Source organism: Rhinolophus sinicus, chromosome 18 (genome assembly GCF_057876585.1).
Source record: "Rhinolophus sinicus isolate RSI-liver-muscle chromosome 18, RSI-T2T, whole genome shotgun sequence".
Classification (NCBI taxonomy): Eukaryota; Metazoa; Chordata; class Mammalia; order Chiroptera; family Rhinolophidae; genus Rhinolophus; species Rhinolophus sinicus.
The window spans coordinates 71,971,910-71,993,079 of record NC_142518.1 but is presented as its reverse complement, the minus strand read 5'-3'; the positions used below and the strand labels follow the sequence as shown (position 1 = coordinate 71,993,079).

Here is a 21,170-nt window from a genome sequence, read left to right as displayed (position 1 = left end):
CCAAAGCCCTATTTCATCATTTTTATTTTTATTTTTTTTAGTGGAGCAAAGTAAATCTACATATTTTCAAGGTAATAAAAAGAAATCAGTTCATAAAAATGTTTAAAAGATGACACCAATGTTATACTATAAGCCAATGTATTACATTATTCTGTACCTATTTTTATCTTTCAGTTTGGAATCATGGAAGGAATGGAAAAATTTAATTCAGACAGATTTGGGTTCAAATCCTAGCTGTTACTCATGCTGATAAATTGCTCTGATTTTCAGTCTAATCATTTATAAATAGGGGATAATCATGTTCACCTGGCAAGGCTATGACTGGGATTAGTCGTGACTTATATAAATGTGCAAGCACAGTGCTTGGCACAGAGCTAAATGGACATTATTATTATTAATGATAATGCTATGTCATGAGAAACACGAAATACATCATCCTGCTTTTGATTACCATATCACTTTTCTCCTCTAGAAATTCTTGCCCTTCATCTCCCAAATGCTAAGTTCCCTGGGAGAACGGTACGGCATATTTTCATGTGATCATGTTGGTGACTGTTGGAAGAATATTGGCACTGGCAACTAGTAGGTAGCTGAGAAATTTGCCTTCATATTTTATTTCAATAATAGCATTTAGCAGAAGAAATGTGACGAAAGTGGATATTATGTGAAGCAAGAGCACAAGTGCACAAATATTTAAACTACATATTAGGACACTAATTAAGAAATCTGGAATTTGTGGAAGTCTAAGGGGCTGTAATGTAGGAAGTTAACACTGTAAGTCAACTAAAATATAATCTCTAAAATAGACTGGGGAAAAAAACCTCATCTCTTATAAAATTAGCTCCTCAAGTTCAGTTTGCAGTAACCATTAATGCCAAAAGTTAATCATCAGGCCCAGCTCATAAGACTTGTTTAAAAACAACATACACTCAACAGTTTCATCAGCATAGAAAGACCCACCACAAAATCCTAAGTTATTAAAGGCTTTTTTAAAAGCTCTTTAAAATGTAATATCCTTATAAGCTCAATGAAAACTGCTTGAAACTTTACCACATGCTTAGGAAATAGAAATGCCAACAGAAAGTGACTAAAATAATTATTGACACATAATTGTATAGGTATATAGAAATAATTTAAGTTTGGTATATTATGTAGCAGCCTAAATGATTAGTTGATTGAAAGGTTTCACTATTGGGATTACATACACTCCTAGCACTCCTCAAGGAATTCATGGCGTTTCACTTGAATACCTAAACATTTATAAGAGAAAACAATTGTACTGCACTGTACTATGGAGGTATGAAAATTTCAGGCAATTTTAAGGTGAAAGGATAAATTGTCTCTCTTGAGTTAAAAGGAGAGAAGAGTAGAATTTGCACTGCTCCATATGCATACCACTTAGGCCTAATGAATACTGAGAACTGTGTTATAAGAGAATATTCTTAATGCCTGTCTAGAATGGAAACCATTAATCCATTTAATTTTATTGAAAAATATATTCTCACTTGTAAGTCTTGGGGTATATTTACCAAATAACCCTTTAAACTATATTAAACGTTAAGGCTAGAACTGTTTATATCATAATATCTTAAGGTTAGGGCTGTTTACAATATTAATTTTATTTTCTGAATGAAAGGAATGCTGAGATTGGCTTACCTGCTATTGCTCTTGGACCTGGCACCCTTTCATTGCCACTTCCTTCCTGTGGATACACACAGCTGTAATTCATGCAGGTTAATAATGTGTCTATTTGAGATGTTCGGATATCTTCTGGACAATACATGGGTAGGAATGCAACATCAACTGCTATCTCATGGTTCAGACCTGTTATAGAAAAACCACACTTCATTAAAAGTTCATTGGGTTAGTACATGTGCTAATGAGGCCAAGTTTGCTGCTGATCCTAACACATGCCAAATAGCTTCACATCTGTAATAAACTGTGGTTCAAAGCTGCAAACTAAACCCTTAGCTGTGCAAACATTTATGAATACATGATATTGGTTGAAAGAGGAGCTACTTCAGTGTAATCTATCACTACTGCTAGAAATAACAATGCAAAAAATTTTCCCTACTGATGAAAGGCTGAAATCTTAATATCTAGAGGACAGACTAGTCACATAAATGAAGACATGTAGAGTGCTTTCTTGGTCATTCATGACATGTGCCATTACTACACAGGAGAATTCAGAGAAGACTATTGGTTCCCTTATTGCCATTTGGACTTAAAGATATATGGTATGGTATGTATGGTAGTAACTAGGTCTCATCTGTCCTTGACATACAAGTGTCAATCACTTATCATTAGGACTGTAAAAGGCTGCAGTAGAAAAGGGGCTACAGAGGAACAACCCAAGTGAATCCTGACCTATGACTGTCATTTCTTTATATGGGTCAATGTCACCTAGGGTGGATAAAAGGCAAGGGTTGAAGCTGGGTACTAAAGGATGAGTAGTATTTAAATGAACAGGAGGGTATCCTGGTCTGCATCCCCCTACTGAACACCTACCCAAGGGCCCCTGCCCTCAGAGGCTGCAAGGGAATCTCCACCCCAATCCTTACCAGGAGCTGGTCCAGGCAGAGCCCAGCACTGAGTGGGTCTGTCTCCTGCACCAGACCACATCCCTCCACTGATCTGGAAATGAAGGCCCAGGGGATATCGGGGAGGAGGGCATTGGTAGTTGGAAAGAGCCTTGGGTAGGGGAAGCCAGTACTCATGACTGGGAGGGACACGAGGGGGCCATGACACTCCTACCCCATCTGTGGAAACCTGAGGGTCCAACTGGGGGCAACTGTCCTCCCCACCAGCAGCCCCCAGATTCTGGACGCCTGGCCTCTGTGTCCTAGAAGGAACCCTCCTGTAGTCTTTGTCTTGATCTTTCTTTTTAAAATTAATTGGGCTCACAATTGTTAGTAAAATTACATAGGTCTCAAGTGTACAATTTTATAATACATCATCTATACATCACATTGTGTGCTCACCACCCAGAGTCAGTTCTCCTTCCATCATCATTTATTTAACCCCCTTTACCCTCTTCTCCAACCCCTCCCCCCTTACCCTTGATCATTCTTGATAAACAGTGCTATCCCAACCGACTAACCAACAACAACAACAACAAAAAACCCACCAAAAATAAATAAATAAACAGGAGGGTATTTCAGGTGGGGCAGGGAGTAGTCAAACTAGACTAGAGTAAGCAGCCCATCATGGCTGCAGCAAGGGTAAACACAAAGAGCAAAGCTTTAAAATCCTATGAATTCTTCCCAGACATGCAAACCAAAACCCTGGGAGGTATCCTTAACTTCACTCCTCCCTTTTGTTCTTCCCTGATGTTGGTTACCATGTCCAACAGATTCTATGACCTTAATATATCTCCTATTCATCCCTACAACGATTCTTAAGTACTGAATATGGGCCACTGATGGGCAAACAAAGTCCTTCCTGTTGAGTTGTAAACTAATCCAGAAATGCAAGTCCATTCTCTGCTTTTCATGGGCAAATGACACTCACTAAATCCCATAGCTTCAGTGTAACTTACAACTAACGGCTACTTAAAGATTTTTAAGAATTACTAAAATTTGGTATTCATAAACTAAAATAGTTATGGTATCTAGAATTTATGGAGGATTCCAACGCAGGATTATAACAAGTGTAGCCACCCCTTAATATTATATATGAATCTTAGCAATGCTGCAAAACTCATGTGAAAGTGCACATTCTGGTACTTATTTCTTTGATTTCAAGACTAAATTTAACTTGAAAATATACCATCAATTTGATACATTTTTTAATAAAAAGGAAATACTGCATTAAATGTACTCATTGACCATAAGATGCATTCCAACTTGCAAATGTGAAAAAAAGAAAGTATGCCTTAGAATTGAGAAAATATCAGAAGTTTTAAAATCCTGATATTTTCAGGAAGGTAGCTTTATTATCAGCATGTCATTGATACTATTTTGAGTTACTTTCTAAATTGCAAAATAAGGTGATTTCTAGTCAACATTATTAATAACATTTGTTGTGAGTTCTTTGGTTGAACTACAGTTCAGAGTTTTGTTGGAGAAAAAAATAACAGGGTTCCTATATATATGAGTGTTTGCTTTCTCTGTGACAGAAGACAGGTTTAGAGACTCAGGAGACATAATCTCTAATCACGGTCTGGTTTTGACCTAGCCAGGAAGTAGTACTAAAAGATATCCAAATTTCTTTTAACTCTAAAATATCTAATCAGGAAAAATCTCCTTTCTCTCTCCCCGCCAGAAAGCACACAGAAAATTACTGCCCAATGGTAGAAATTTGGTTATTTGCAAGTACCTAGTAACAGCTACTTTTTCTGTTTCCTTTTAAATGCTCTGTTTTGTTTTATCCACACATGGCTTATTTTTCACTGTATTCATCCCTGTAAATCACCTTAAATCCTTGAAAACATGTAGGATATAAAACAGCATCATTCTATAACGGATTAGAGCTGGCAGGGCAGAATGATAAGTTTGCCCTGTTAACATTTTTAAAAAATTTTTTATTGGGGAATATTGGATATTGGGGAACAGTGTGTTTCTCCAGGGCCCATCAGCTCCAAGTAGTTGTCCTTCAATCTACTTGTGGAGGGCGCAGCTCAGCTCCAAGTCCAGTCACCGTTTTTAATCTTTAGTTGCAGGGGCCGCAGCCCACCATCCCATGCGGGAATTGAACCGGCAACCTTGTTGTTGAGAGCTGGCGCTCTAACCAACTGAGCCATCCAGCTGCGCCAAGCCTTCTTAACATTTGATTCTTGCTTTTATGTGATGCACAGCAAAAGCCACAAAGGTTTACAATTACTTGTAAAACAGCTGAGATGTGTAATGGATCAGTAACATGTTAAAAAGAAGAAAAATATTCAATTTCTATGTTTCCAGATGAATTCATGATTGCCATGGTTACTTTTTATGAGGTATGGGAAATCCTTGCTGTAATTTTTGTCTCTAATATGTAAAACTAAGACTGATAAACTACCAAAGGGACCAAGTAGTGCATTCTAATAAAAGAAGCATTTGTAATGTTTAATAAAAAATATTTTAAATTAAAAAATAAACATTTGAAACTTAGGTCTAAGACTGTCTGAAAGAGTTAGTGGAAATTCATACTTTTCATAGATTACACACATATACACAAACACATGTATGTACACATTTATGTGTAAGGATGTAGGGAAGTGGGACTGGGAGAGAGTAAAGGGGAAAAAGTATGAATTTCCACTAACTCTGTTGGACAGTCTTAGACCAAGGTTCAAATGTTTTTTTTTTAATTTAAAATATTTATTATTATTAAACATTGCAGATGCTTCTTTTATTAGACTGCATTACTTGGTCTCTTTGGATAGTTTATCAGTCTTAGTTTTACATCAAACTAAAAAGTTTTTTCACAGCAAAGGAAATCATCAATTAAACAAAAAGACATCTTACAGAATAGGAGAAGATATTTGCCAATGCTACATCTGGTAAGTGGTTAATATCCAAAGTTATTTTAAAAACTCATACATTTTTTTTCTCTGTATCTCTGTCTATTTCTGTTTAGTTTGCTCGTTTATTCTTTTCTTTAGATGCCACATACCGTGTTTCCCTGAAAATAAGACCTAGTCGGACCATCAGCTCTAATGCGTCTTTTGGAGCAAAAATTAATATAAGACCCAGTCTTATATTATATTATATCATACAAGACCCAGTCTTATAGTAAAATAAGACTCAGTATTATATATTATGTTATGTTATGTTATGTTATATTATATTATATTATATTATATTATATTATATTATATTAGTCCTGGTCTTATAGTACAATAAGACCAGGTCTTATATTAATTTTTGCTCCAAAAGACGCATTTGAGCTGATGGTCCGGCTAGGTCTTATTTTCGGGAAAACACGGTATAAGGAAGGAGGTGGGGAATAGAAAGTGCAAATTAGTAGTCATAATAAAGTCATGGGGATATAAAACACAGTATGGGGAATATAATCAATAATGTTTTAAAGATTCTGTAAGGTGTTTCCCTGAACTTATCAGGGGGATCACTTCATAGATTGTGTAGATGGCATGACCAGTACTCTATACATCTGAAGCTGAAGTAGAATAATATTGAATGTCAACTATAGTTATATATACAATCTCCACAGAATGTGGAGTACAGCATAGTGAAAATAGTCAGTGGAATTGTGACAGCTATATACAATGTCAGAGGGGTAGTAGATTGGGGGGATTATCACTTTGTGAGGGGTGGAAACGTCTATTACATTGCTTTGTACACCTGAAACTAATAATAAAAAAAATCTCATACAACTCAACACCAAAAAACCAAACATCCCAATTAAAAAAAGGGCAGAGGACATGAAGAGACATTTCTCCAAAGAAGACATACAGTTGGCCAACAGACATATGAAAAAATGCTGAAGGTCACTCATCATTAGAGAAATGCAAATAAAAACCACAATGAGATACCAACTCACTCCTGTCAATAAATCAACAAAGTGTTGGCAAGGATGTGGAAAAAAAGGAACCTTCGTGTACTGTTGGTGAAATTGCAAATTGGTGCAGCTACTATGGAAAACAGTATGGAGGTTCCTCAAAAAATCAAAAATAGAACTACCTTATGACTCAGCAATTTCACTCCTGCATATTTATTTATCCAACGAAATCTAGAACATTAATTCAAAAATATATATGCACCTCTATGTTGACTGCAGCACTATTCACCATAGCCAAGATATGGAAATGCCTATCAATAGACGAAATGCCTGCAACCAAAATGCAGCAGCCGAAATGCCTATCAATAGATGACTGGATAAAGAAATTGTGGTACATTTATACAATGGAGTATTACTCGGCCATAAAAAATAATGAAATTTTACCATTTGCAACAACATGGATGAACCTAGAGAACATTACGCTAAGTGAAATAAGTCAGACTGAGAAACACAAATACCATATGATCTCATTTACATGTGGAATCTAAAGAACAGAATAAATGAACAAACAAAACAGAAGTAGACTCAGAGATATAGAGAAAAAACTTATGGCTGCAAGATGGGAGGAGGGTGGGGATGGGGGAGTAGGTGAAGGGATTAGAAAGCACAAATTGGTAGTCACAATATAGTCATGGTGATATAAAGTACAGCATGGGGACTATAATCAATAATGTAAAGATCATGCAGGGGGCCAGATGGGTACTGGACTTATCGGGTGGATCACTTCATAGATTGTGTAGATGCCTGACCACTGCGCTATACACCTGAAGCTGAAGTAAAATAATACTGAATGTCAACTATAATTTTACATATATATGTATACACACACACACACACACACACACACATATATAAATGTAAGTATATATAGTCTCGGGATGTAAAGTACAGCATAGGGAATATAGTCAATGGTATTGTAACAGCTATATGCGATGTCAGATGGGTAGTAGATTGGGGAACGTTATCACTTCGTGAGGGGTGTAAATGTTTAACTATTACATAGCTTTGTATACTTGAAACTAATACAATAAATAAATATGTTTAAAAATGTGTTGCCTCCTTTAAATTTCTATACGTTCTATAGCTACTTCTCAGTTTTGAACGTGAGGAAATCAGCTTCCCATATCAGACAGATATGGGAAATTTATTCAGTAGCTTCTTTCTATTCAACCTGAGTTACTTGAGAATTTTATTTTCTTCAGGGGCTAAACAGACTTCTATTCACAGGAGCTTCTCTTGATTAGTACCATTTTCTCTTTAACCTACATTTTACCTTTCAATGGTTCAGTTCCTCTGAGGAAGAAGCAAATAATATGGACAAGAAAGTGGTGGTTAATGGAGAACAGAATCAATTTTAGAAGTAATCAGATAGTCAGGGGTGAGGAAAATTCCCTAGGTTCTCAATCTTCTCTCCCCAAATACTTTCCAAGGACTTGCCAATGTTTAAAAGCTCACAATTAGAGCTTAATGTATCCAGAATTAGTGCTTCATCCCTTTGGTTTGAGCCAAATAGGAGCTCTGTTTCGGTTTAATGTTTTCTTGTGAGGATGCTTAAATTTTTGAAGCAAAATAGTATCGTCTTCATCTAAGCATGCTAAATAAATAACGTTCAAAGAGAAGAACAGTTGACTTACCTAGGATGGTTACTTCAAAATGTCCAAGGCTTCGGGCACTCTTAAAATCATTAAGTTTTGGGGGCCTTTCTTTTGGTGGTATGTATTTTGCAGGCTGAGAATTATACTGCTGAATGAGAAAATCTTTGTGTTCCAAAGTAAATTTCCGTGGAATACTTTCAGGATAAACACAGCTGTAATGCAGGTGCTCTACTAAGCCAAACTTCTTCTCTCTCCACAGCTGACTTTCCCACCTATGACTTATAGTTTTTCTGGCTTTGCCGTGCATACTAGTCCTTGTGCTTTCTGGACCTGTTGAAGACACAATGAGGTAGACAGAATTGACCTATAAACTAACCAAGTCAAGTCATGCACTACAAAAAAGAAAAGATTAATGAGGAATAGTTTAATTAACTTTAAAAATCAATCAAAACCTACAAAATGTAAATTGAATGTCCAAAAGATAATTCTTATTATAGTGAGGAAAGAACTAAATTCATTTTCAAAATAAACTTTTACTCCAAAGTATTAAACGGTGATATTATTTTCTCTGTTAACGGCTTTATGGAAATTTGTAATTATCTTCTTTATATTTTTGTATATTTTCTAAATGCTCTTAAATAAACATATTCCTTTTATATTCAGTGACATATTCAAGTTAAGTGAAATTCATGAGAATAATAACCTTTAGAGATGGGACTACCACTCAGTACTGGAGGAATTTAAGCTTAAAACAAAATTTTGTTAATCTTTGTTAAAAGTAGCCTGAACAAATACAAAACACAGTCTTTTTCTTGGATATAACTCTCCTTCAAAAGGACCACTAATTTTTTATATATGATACCCCTTTCACATATAAATAAAATATGGAAAAGAGGGAACTAAATTGAGATAAAAGACCACTTTAATTCTTGATTGTTCTGTATCAAGTTAATATGTCATTTACATACAATTTAACACATTTAGTTTCCGAAGCGGAATACAATTTCTCCCCTACATATTATGACATCCAATAATTTAGCAAATAATTATTGAGCACCTATTTTGTACCAGATATTGTGCTAACAAATTTTGCAAAACAATATTTTTTAATTAAAGTTTATTGGGGTGACAATTGTTAGTAAAAGTACATTGGTTTCAGGAGTACAATTACAATAATATTTTAAATGAATAACATACCCTGGGAACTGAAGACCTATATTGGAAACTGAAAAAAAACAAAAACAAACAGATTTTGGAGAGGCTGTCTTTTCTCCATTGTGTTTTTGGCTTCCTTGTCGAAAATTATCTGTCCATGCTTATGTGGGTTTATTTCTGGGTTCTCAATTCTCAATTCTATTCCATTGGTCTGTGTGTCTGTTTTTCTGCCAATACTATACTGTTTGATTATTGTTGCCCTGTAGTACAAGTTGATAGCCTCTTCAATAAATGGTGCTGGGAGAATTGGAAGGCCACATGCAAAAGAATGGAACTAGACTATCTGTCACCATGTACAAAAATTAACTCAAAATGGATCAAAGACCTAAACATAAGACTTGAAACAATAAACTGCATAGAAGAAAACTTAGGTACTAAACTTATGGACCTTGGGTTCAAAGAGGATTTTATCAATTTGACTTCAAAGCCAAGGGAAGTAAAAGCTAAAATAAATGAATGGGACTATATCAAAGTAAAAAGCTTCTGCACAGCAAAAGAAACCATCAACAAAATAAAGAGGCAACCAACTGAATGGGAGAAGATTTTTGCAAACAATGCCTCTGATAAGGGGCTAATATCCAAAATATATAAGGAACTCATACAACTCAACAACAACAAACAAACAAAACAATTGCAAAATGGGCAGAGGACCTAAATAGACATTTCTCCAAAGAGGACATACAAATGGCCAATAGACCTATTGAAAAATACTCAACATCACTAATCATCAGAGAAATGCAAATAAAAACCACAAGGAGATATCACCCTACACCAATTAGAATGGCTGTCATCAAAAAGACAAACAATAACAAGTGATGGAGAGGCTGTGGAGAAAAAATTACCCTCAGTTATACAACATAAAGACGTAAGAGTCATCAATATTTATGCCCCCAATCAGGGAGCACCAAAATATACCAAGCAACTACAAACAGAACTGAAGGGAGAAATTGACCAAAACACAATTATACTAGGGGACTTAAATACATCATTGACAGCTATGGAAAGATCATCCAAACAGAAAATAAATAACAACATAGCAGCCTTAAATGATACATTAGATGAAATGGATATAATTGACACATATAGAGCATTTCATCCTAAAACATCAGACTACACATTTTTTTCTAGTGTACATGGAACATTCTCAAGGATAGACCATATATTGGGACGTAAATTCAGCCTCAGCAAATTTCAAAAGATTGAAATCATACCAAGCATATTCTCTGATCCCAAGGCTTTGAAATTGGATACCAACTGCAAAAAGAAAGCAGATAAAACCACAAATACATGGAGATTAAACAACATACTTTTAAAGAATGACCAGGTCAAAGAAGAAATTAGAGGAGAGATCAAAAGATACATAGAAACAAATGACAATGGAAATACATCCTACCAAAATTTTTGGGATGCAGCGTAAGCAATTTTAACACGGAAATTCATATCATTACAGTCCTATCTCAAGAAACAAGAAAAATCCCAAATAAATAGTCTCATGTTACACTTTAAAGAACTAGTAAAATAAGAACAAATGAAACCCAAGGTCAGCAGAAGAAAGGAAATAACAAATATCAGAGCAGAACTAAATGAAATAGAGAACAAAAAGACAATAGAAAAAATGAATGTGACAAAGAGCTGGTTCTTTGAAAACATTAACAAAATTGACAAACCCTTGGCAAGACTCACTAAGATAAAAAGAGAGAAGACACTAATTAGCAAAATCAGAAATGAAAAAGGGGAAGTTATCATGGACACCACAGAAATACAAAGGATCACCCAAGAATACTATGAAGGACTATATGCCACCAAATTCAATAACATAGAAGAAATGGACAAGTTCTTAGAAACATGTAGCCTTCCAAGGCTGAACTATGAAGAAGTGGAAAATCTAGACAGACCGATCACTGGTAACAAAATTGAATCACTCATCCAAAACCTTCCCAAAAGCAAAAGTCCGGGACCAGATGGCTTCACTAGTGAATTCTACGAAACCTTCCAAGAGGATCTAATACCAATCCTGCTCAAACTCTTCCAAAAAATTGAAGAAGAGATAGTACTTCCCAACTCATTTTATGAGGCCAACGTTACCCTGATACCAAAAGCTGGTAAGGAAAACACAAAAAAAGAAAACTACAGACCAATATCTCTGATGAATACAGATGCAAAAATCCTAAACAAAATTCTAGCAAATTGAATACAACAATGCATTAAAAAGATTATTCATCACTACCAAGTGGGGTTCATCCACAGGGCACAAGGATGGTTCAACATCCAAAAATCCATCAATGTGATACATCACATAAACAAAATAAAGGACAAAAATCCTATGATTACATCAATTGATATAGAAAAAGCATTTGACAAAATACAACATCGATTTATGATTAAAACACTTAATAGAAAAGGTATAGAAGGAAAATACAACAAAGGCTATATATGACAAAACCTCAGGTAATCTCATAATTAATAGTGAAAAGCTGAAGCCCTTTGCTCTACATTCAGGAACACGACAGGGCTGTCCCCTATCATCTCTGCTTTTCAACACAGTGTTGGAAGTGCTTGCCAGAGCAATCAGGCAAGAGAAAGAAATAAAAGGCATCCAAATTAGGAATGAAGAAGTTAAATTATCACTCTTTGCAGATGACATGATGCTATATATAGAAAACCCTAAAGACTCCACCAAAAAGCTACTAGAAACAATCAACGAATACAGTAAAGTTGCTGGCAACAAAAGTCCATTGCATTCCTATAAACTAACAATGAAATCTCAGAAAAAGAAATACAAAAAACAATTCTTTTTGCAATTGCAGCAAAAGAATAAAATACCTAGGAATAAAGTTAACCAAGGATGTGAAAGAGTTATATACTGAAAACTACAAGACATTTTTAAAAGAAATTGAAGAAGACACAAAGAGATGGAAAGACATTCCATGCTCATGGATTGGAAGAATCAACATAGTTAAAATGAATGAAACTGGACTGATATTTGTCACCATATACCAAAATTAATTCAAAATGGATCAAAGACTTAAGCATAAGACCTGACACAATAAACTGCATAGAAGAAAACATAGGTACTAAACTTATGACCTTGAGTTCAAAGAGCATTTTATGAATTTGACTCCAAAGGCAAGGGAAGTAAAAGGTGAAATAAACGAATGGAACTATATGAAACTTAGAAGCTTCTGCACAGCAAAAGAAGCCATCTACAAAATAAAGAGGCAACCAACTGTATGGGAGAAGATTTTTGCAAACAGTGCCTCCGATAAGGGGCTAATATACAAAATATAAAAGGAACTCATGAAACTCAACAACAAAAAAACAAACAACCCAATTGAAAAATGGGCAGACGACCTGAAGAGACATTTCTCTAAAGAGGACATACAAATGGCAAATAGACATATGAAAAAATGCTCAACATCACTAATCATCAGAGAAATGCAAATGAAAAGTACAATGAGATATCACCTCACCCCAGTCAGAATGGCTATCATCAACAAGACAAATAGTAACAAGTGTTGGAGAGGCTGTGGAGAAAAAGGAACCTTCATACACTGTTGGTGGGAATGCAGACTGGTGCAGCCGTTATGGAAGGCAGTGTGGAGGTTCCTCAAAAAATTACGAATGGAATTACCATATGACTCAGCAGTCCTTCTCCTGGGTATCTACCCAAAAAATCTGAAAACATTTATACATAAAGACACGTGTGCTCCAATGTTCATTGCAGCTTTGTTTACGGTGGCCAAGACATGGAAACAACCAAAATGTCCTTCAATAGATGAATGGATAAAGAAGTTGTGGTTTATATACACAATGCAATACTATTCGGCGGTAAGAAAAGATAATATAGGAACATTTGTGACAACATGGATGGATCTTGAGAGTGTAATGCTAAGTGAAATAAGTCAGACAGAAAAAGCAGAAAACCATATGATTTCTGAGATATGGTATGTAAACCAAAAACTACAAAAGAACAAGACAAACTAATGAGAAAAAAACAAAACAAAAAAAAAACAACCTCATAGACACAGACAATAGTTTAGTGGTTACCAGAGGGTAATGGGGGTGGGAGGGGTGGGAGATGAGGGTAAGGGGGATCAAATATATGGTGATGGAAGGAGAACTGACTCTGGGTGGTGAACACACAATGGGATTTATAGATGATGTAATACAGAATTGTACACCTGAAATCTATGTAATTTTACTAACAGTTGTCACCCCAATAAATTTTTAAAAAGGAAAGAAATCAATCAAAGACAAGAGAAAAAGTTAATAGGACTAAACTGAGGATTGGGCAATGATTTAAACTTTTTTATCTGCCAGAAATGAATCTCCCTTCCCAAAACTAATAAAAGTATATAATTAGAACAGCAACAAGTAGCTATTACAATGATCTAAGTTATACTGAGTGCTCCTGATTGACTTGTTCTACAATATAGCACGCAAAGAACAAGTTAGAAAATGTTCCAATTTTTAAAAATTAAGTAGTTACATTTACCTTATAGAAAAAAATTCTTTTATTGATAAGTCAGAATATTTTCTACACCTGCTTTCTTATTTGAGTGTTAATATTAAGGACTGGCAAGATAAAAATTCTTTCTATTAAAAATTCTTCTGAAAAATCATGCTTTGTTTTTCTAATTTAGTAACTTGGGAATGTAATTACCTATCCCAATTATATTCATAATTAATACAAATGGGTATAAAATTCAATACAAAAGATTTGTAGGCACTGGTTGTGAACAACAAGATTTCAAAGTTAATAATTTGAAAGAGACAAAATACATCTAGAGTTTAGGTTTTTAAAGATATAAGATGCGGGCTGCTGGTTAGCTCAGTTGGTTAGAGCACCAGGGTTTCTGGTTCAATCCCTGCATGGGCCAGTGTGAGCTGCGCCCTCCACAAGTGCACTGAAACAACTAGTTCACTTGGACTGATGGGTCCTGAAAAAACACACCTGAAATAAATAAAAGTTAAAAAAAGTGAAAAAAAAATGTATGTATGTACCCCTATGTTTATATATAAAAAAATAAGATGGAAAATTAAGAACTAGAATTTTTTTTATTATTTTTAGCTTGAATACTACTAAAATTACCATATGACACACATGTTTTTAAGCCTATGCATAACTAAGATACAGGTTAATTACTTAGAAAAATTATACTTTTGTGTACATATATATGATTACATATTGTAATTATAATGATAAGTGTCATTTTAATGATTCATTTTACCCTTATTTCTGGTAAAAATAGATTTCTGTTTTAATGAAGAAAAAATTCAGGGGAAGACCACATTTAGGTTGTGAAGTAACAAAGGCACAGTATAAATGCATGCACATAGGCACAGTGGTTTTTTTCTTCACCAAATCTACTCTGAGCATTTCACAGTGTGGATAAAGTGATATGTAAGGGGTATATGGAGGCATGGGGGAGAGAGGAGCTTTTTCTTTGCCTCGTCCTCTCTTGCTTCCACTGACCCCAGCCTGGGGCAAAGTCTACAAGGCTAGAAAAGAACAACGTATTCCAGTCAGTGACCAGGTCTATAATTAGTAGAAAGTAGATAACAGACTTTTTAAAGGATTGTGTAAGTCAGAGGCTACCTGTAATGTCTTGTGATCTTAGTAGTACTGTTATTGTTTATTGTTAACCTTTAATGCATGTCTTATGTACTTATGTAAGTTACCAGATATAAAAGATAAAATGTTAAACTTTGTAGCCTTCAAAAAACCCAGCAAAATCAAACTATGCACAAAAATTACATATTCATAAAACGAGTGACTTTTAAATTTACAGACATAGTAATTTTGAAAACTATCATGAAACATATCTGTGAATACATTAGTAACCATGTTAACACATATAATCTAATTCATTCTATAAACTGCAATATAATAAACAAGTGGGACCACATCAAACTATAAAGCTTCTTCAAAGGAAACAAAACCATCAACAAGATGAAAAAGCAACCTACGGAATAAGAGAAAAATTACATATCATTTATCTTATAAGGGGTTAATATCCAAAATACATAAATAACCTATTCAACTCAATAGCAAAAAATTAAACAACTCAATTAAAAATGGATAGAGGATCAATTTACAATCCCACCAGCAGTATATGAGAGCTTCTTTTTCTTCACAACCTCTACATCACTTGTTATATTTCTTGTCTTATTGACAAATAGCCATTTGAACAGGTGTGAAGTAGATCTCATTGTGATTTTGATTTGCATTTACCTAACAGCTAGTGAAGTTGAGCATCTTTTTGTATATCTGTTGGCCATTTGTATGTTTTTGGGGTAGAAGTGTGTGTTCAGGTCCTTTGCCCATTTTTAAATTGGACTCTTTGTTTTTTTGTTGTTCTTTTTTTTTTTAATTTATTGGGGTGACAATTGTTAGTAAAATTACATAGGTTTCAGGTGTACAATTCTGTATTACATCATCTATAAATCCCATTGTGTGTTCACCACCCAGAGTCAGTTCTCCTTCCATCACCATATATTTGATCCCCCTTACCCTCATCTCCCACCCCCCAACCCCCCTTGGACAACAGTATGGAAGTTCCTCAAAAAATTACGAATAGAATTACCATATGACCCAATAATCTTTGTTCTGGGTACCTACCCCAAAAATCTGAAAACATTTATCCATAAAGATATGTGTATACTAACGTTCATTGCAGCATTATTCATGGTGACCAAGACATGGAAATAACCAGTGTCCTGCGATAAATGATTGGATAAAGAAGATGAGGTACATAGGAGTATATATAATGGAGTACTACTTGGCCACGAGAAAGGATGAAATACTGCCTTTTGCAACAATATGGATGGATCTTGAGATTATTATGCTAAGTGAAATAAGTCAGACAGAGAAAGGTGAGAACCATATGACTTCACTCATATGTGGGATACAAACCTGAAAGCAACAGACAAAGAAAAAGCAAAAAACCACAGACACAGACAGCAGTTTAGTGGTTACCAGAGGTAAGGAGGAAGGGAGTGATAAAAGAGAGTAAAGGGAGTCAAATATATAGTGATGGAAGGGGAACTGACTCTGGATGGTGAACACACAATGCAATATGTAGATGACGTTTTATAGAATTGTAAACTTGAAACCTATATAATTTTACTAACCAATGCCATCACAATCAATTTAATAAAAACGGGCATAGGATCGAAAAGATGCTCAGCCTAACTAATCATCAGGGAAATGCAAATCAAAACCACAATGATATAAAACCTCACAAATGTTAGAAAGGCTATTATCAAAAATACAAGAAATGACAATGTTGGGGAGGATGTAGAGAAAAGGGAACCCTTGTGAAATGGTGGTGGGAATGTAAACTGGTACAGCCACTATAGAAAACATTTTTACTGTCCTCAAAAACAGTAAAAAGGGAACTACCATAGGATCCAGGAATTCCGCTACTGAGTATTTATCCAAAGAAAATAAACACACTAACTCTAAAAGACACGTGCACCACCATGTCCATTGTAGCATTATTTACAATAGCCAAGACATGAGAACAACTTAAATTTCCACTGGTGGATGAATGGATAAAGACAATGTTATACACACACACACACACACACACACACACACATACACACACACACACTCACACACACAGGTGCTAAAAACTGTATACAAGTGGACACTTTGGTCAAGCAGTAGTTTGCTGTAATCAGAAGTGTCTGGACGCTGATGGTAACCACTCTGAGCACCTCTTGTAATTGCAGAAGTGAAATGTGACTTGTATTCAGCTTTGGTAATCAGTATATATTAAGTATTACAATTTTACAAGTTTTTTTTTCCTTTCTTAAAATGTGTATACATTTTTGGCACTGTGTGTGTGTGTGTGTGTGTGTGTGTGTGTGTGTGTGTGTGTATTAGAATATTACTGATAAAAAAGAATGGAATCTTGCATCTCCAACAACATGGGTGGACCTTTATGACATTATGCTAAGATAAATAAGTCAAAGAAAGACAAACACTGTATGATCTCATTCTGAAAAAAAAAAGAAAAACAAAAAACTGAGCCCATAGATACAGAGGATAGATAGGTGATTGCCAGAGGCAGTGGTGGAGATTTGACAAAATGGATGAAAAGGGTCAAAAGGTACAAATTTCCAGTTATGAAGTAAATAAATCATGGGGATGAAATGTAGCACATGTTTACTATAGTTAATAATGTGGTATTGCATATTTAAAAGTTATTAAGAGAGTAAACCTTAAGAGTTCTAATCACAAGAAAAAAATTTATAACTATGTATGGTGAGGATGTTAACTTGACTTATTGGGGTGATATCTCAAAATATATACAAAGATCAAATCTTGTATACTTGAAACCAATATAATGTTATGTGCCAATTATACCTCAATTTAAAAGAAAACAATAATGAATGTAAATGAGCTTTGTAAATTACGAAGAACAATTAAAATTTCATTCATCAGCCACTTGAGAAACTATCTTGTAACAGAAATGCCATTTGGGGGCTTGGGATACTAAATAAACAAGGTTTAGCCTCTGCTCTTCAATGAAGATAATATGTACTTTAGTTACATTTTCTTAATAGTAAGGACCATTAAATTATCAGTTTCTTCCCTGACTTTAGCTTGTACTACAGGGCTACAATAATCAAAACAGCATGGTATTGGCAGAAAACCAGACACACAGACCAATGGAATAGAATTGAGAACCCAGAAATAAAACCACATAAACATGGACAGATAATTTTTGACAAAGAAGCAAAAACCATACAATGGAGAAAGGACAGCCTCTTCAATAAGTGGTGCTGGGAGAATTGGAAAGCCACGTGCAAAAGAATGAAACTAGACTGCTATCTGTCACCATGTACCAAAATTAATTCAAAATGGATCAAAGACTTAAGCATAAGACCTGAAACAATAAACTGCATAGAAGAAAACATAGGTACTAAACTTATGGACCTTGGGTTCAAAGAGCATTTTATGAATTTGACTCCAAAGGCAAGGGAAGTAAAAGCTAAAATAAACGAATGGGACTATATGAAAGTAAAAAGCTTCCGCACAGCAAAAGAAGCCATCAACAAAATAAAGAGGCTACCAACTGAATGGGAGGAGATTTTTGCAAACAGTGCCTCCAATAAGGAGCTAATATCCAAAATATACAAGGAACTCATGCAACTCAACAACAAAAAACAAACATCCCAACTGAAAAATGGGCAGACAACCTGAAGAGACATTTCTCCAAAGAGGACATACAAATGGCAAATAGACATATGAAAAAATGCGCAACATCACTAATCATCAGAGAAATGCAAATCAAAACCACAATGAGATATCACCTCACTCCAGTCAGAATGGCTATCATCAACAAGACAAATAATAACAAGTGTTGCAGAGGCTGTGGAGAAAAAGGAACCCTCATACACTGTTAGTGGGAATGCAGATTGGTGCAGCCACTATGGAAGGCAGTGTGGAGGTTCCTCAAAAAATTAAAAATAGAATTACCATATGACCCAGCATCCCTCTCCTGGGTATCTACCCAAAAAATCTGAAAACATTTATACATAAAGACACGTGTGCTCCAATGTTCATTGCAGCTTTATTTACGGTGGCCAAGACATGGAAACAACCAAAATGTCCTTTGATAGATGACTGGATAAAGAAGTAGTGGTATATATACACAATGGAATACTATTCAGTGGTAAGAAAAGATGATATAGGACCATTTGTGACAAAATGGATGGATCTTGAGAATATAATGCTAAGTGAAGTAAGTCAGACAGAAAAAAACAGAGAACCATGTGATTTCACTGATATGTGGTATATAAACCAAAAACAACAAAAGAACAAGATGAACAAATGAGAAACAAAGACTCACAGACACAGACAATAGTTTAGTGGTTACCAGAGGGTAAGGGGGGAGGGGAGTGGTAGATGAGGGTAAAGGGGATCAAGTATATGGTGACGGAAGGAGAACTGACTCTGGGTGGTGAACACACAATGGGATTTATAGATGATGTAATACAGAATTGTACACCTGAAATCTATGTAACTTTACTAACAATTGTCACCCCAGTAAACTTTAATTAAAAAAATAATTATCATTTTCTTTAAGATTTGTCCCAAATAACTAACAATTATCAACATGTTGTGTTGTCAAACATGGCGGCATGAAGGATGCTCCTTGAAATTTGCCCTGAAAGTTACACAAATTGAACAGCTATAATTCAAAAGATATCCTACACAGCACACACGCATGTCTGAGAGATCTGCACATCCAAACATCTGAAGGTGGGCATATTGGGGCAAACAAGGGAGGACGGATGGGGGAAATGCAGAGATGTAGGCTTCAGGTTGCAGCCCAGAGCTCACTGCAGTGCCCAAAGAGGAAAGGATTCAGGCTGCAGGTGCAATGTACCCTCCCGGTGGCCCAAAGTCCTGCCTGAAGGATCAGCATATAATACCGCTGAACACAGTATTTGGGGTAGAGACCTCGGGGCAAAGGCCGAATACAGAAGAGTGAGAACTGTGGTTTAAGCCCTCAGTGCCAGGCAGAAAACAAAGACATAGAGCCTGGCTGCCTTCCCACATTCTCCCAGAGCTCGCCTCCCCCCGCTCCACCTTTCGATGTTAGAAGGCTCCAGGAGAAACTGTAGCAGTGTTGGATTAAAGAGCAGAATATATACAGCCCTGGAAACTGGAGAGACAGTCCTAGAGCTGTAAACACACAGTGCAGCTAATTCTGGTGACAGGGAAGGGGCTGAAAGGGCTGTGGGTCGAAAGTCGCCACTGCTCAATGCCACAGACTCCAGCGGCCTCTCCCAGGCCACCCCGCCCCAACCTTTCTGGGTGGATGCCTGCGGGGACAAACAGGGTGGCTGAGATACGCAAGCTCTGCATCAGGCTGCAGGGGCAGGTTTGGGATTTCAGAAGCTCAGAATCCCATCGCCCACCACATCCTCCCATGGGGCGGTGCCCAGAGACCAAAGCAACCTGATCACAGAGCAGAAGCCCACCTTTCAGGAAACGTCCCATCATGAGGGAAGCCAGAACAGCGCAGGAGAAAATAAAACACTGCAGTGTAAAAGAAAATAAAATGTTACAGTGACACCTACTGGAAAACAAAAGGAAGACCTCTTCATATCAGCCTGCTGCAGAACCCACTCCTATAGATGCCCAGGAAGAAAAATAATAATTCATTAATTGTTATGGATGACCAAGGTAAATAGGCACTCAGAAAGAAAATGAAAAAATCTCCAGAAAATGAACACAAAGACATGGATATATGTGACTTGAATGACAGAGATTGCAGTTCTGAAAAAACTCAATGAGATGCAAGAAAACTCAGACAAGCAGTTTAATGAACTCAGAATCAAATACAATGAACAAAATGCATATTTTACCAAAGTGATTAAAATTTTAAAAAAGAATCAAGTAGAAATTCTGGAGATGAAGAACTCAATAAAAGAAATGAAGAACGAAATAGTCAGCTTAGGAAATAGAGCTGACCAGATGAAGGAAATAATTAGTGACATCAAAGATAGAAATCTGGAAATGACACAAATGGACGAAGAAAGAGACTTGAGAGTTAAAAGAAATGAGAGAACTCTACAAGAACTTTCTGACTCCATCAAAAGAGCAACATAAGAATTAATGGGCATACCAGAAGGAGAAGAAAGAGAGAAGGGAACAGAGAGTCTATTCAAACAAATAGTTGATGAGAACTCCCCAAACCAATGGAAAGAACTGGATCTTCAAATCCAAGACGCAAAAGAACACCAAATTACCTCAATCCCAACAAACTGTCTCCAAGGCACATTATATTGAAGCTGTCAAAAATTAATGATTAAGGCAGCCAGGGAAAAGAAGACAGT

The 21,170-nt window shown here is 35.8% G+C and overlaps 1 protein-coding gene across 1 annotated transcript in view; it reads right to left on the bottom strand.

Annotated features, from left to right (window-relative positions):
* RADX (RPA1 related single stranded DNA binding protein, X-linked) overlaps positions 1 to 21,170 on the bottom strand; it is a 60,978-nt gene that overhangs the window by 1,482 nt on the left and 38,326 nt on the right. The window contains exons 12-13 of the mRNA XM_019713863.3: positions 8,133 to 8,423; positions 1,657 to 1,824 (exon numbers count right to left, since the gene is read on the bottom strand). Of these exons, the coding sequence (XP_019569422.1) occupies positions 1,657 to 1,824; positions 8,133 to 8,423 (459 nt within the window). The remainder of the gene's footprint in view (positions 1 to 1,656; positions 1,825 to 8,132; positions 8,424 to 21,170) is intronic.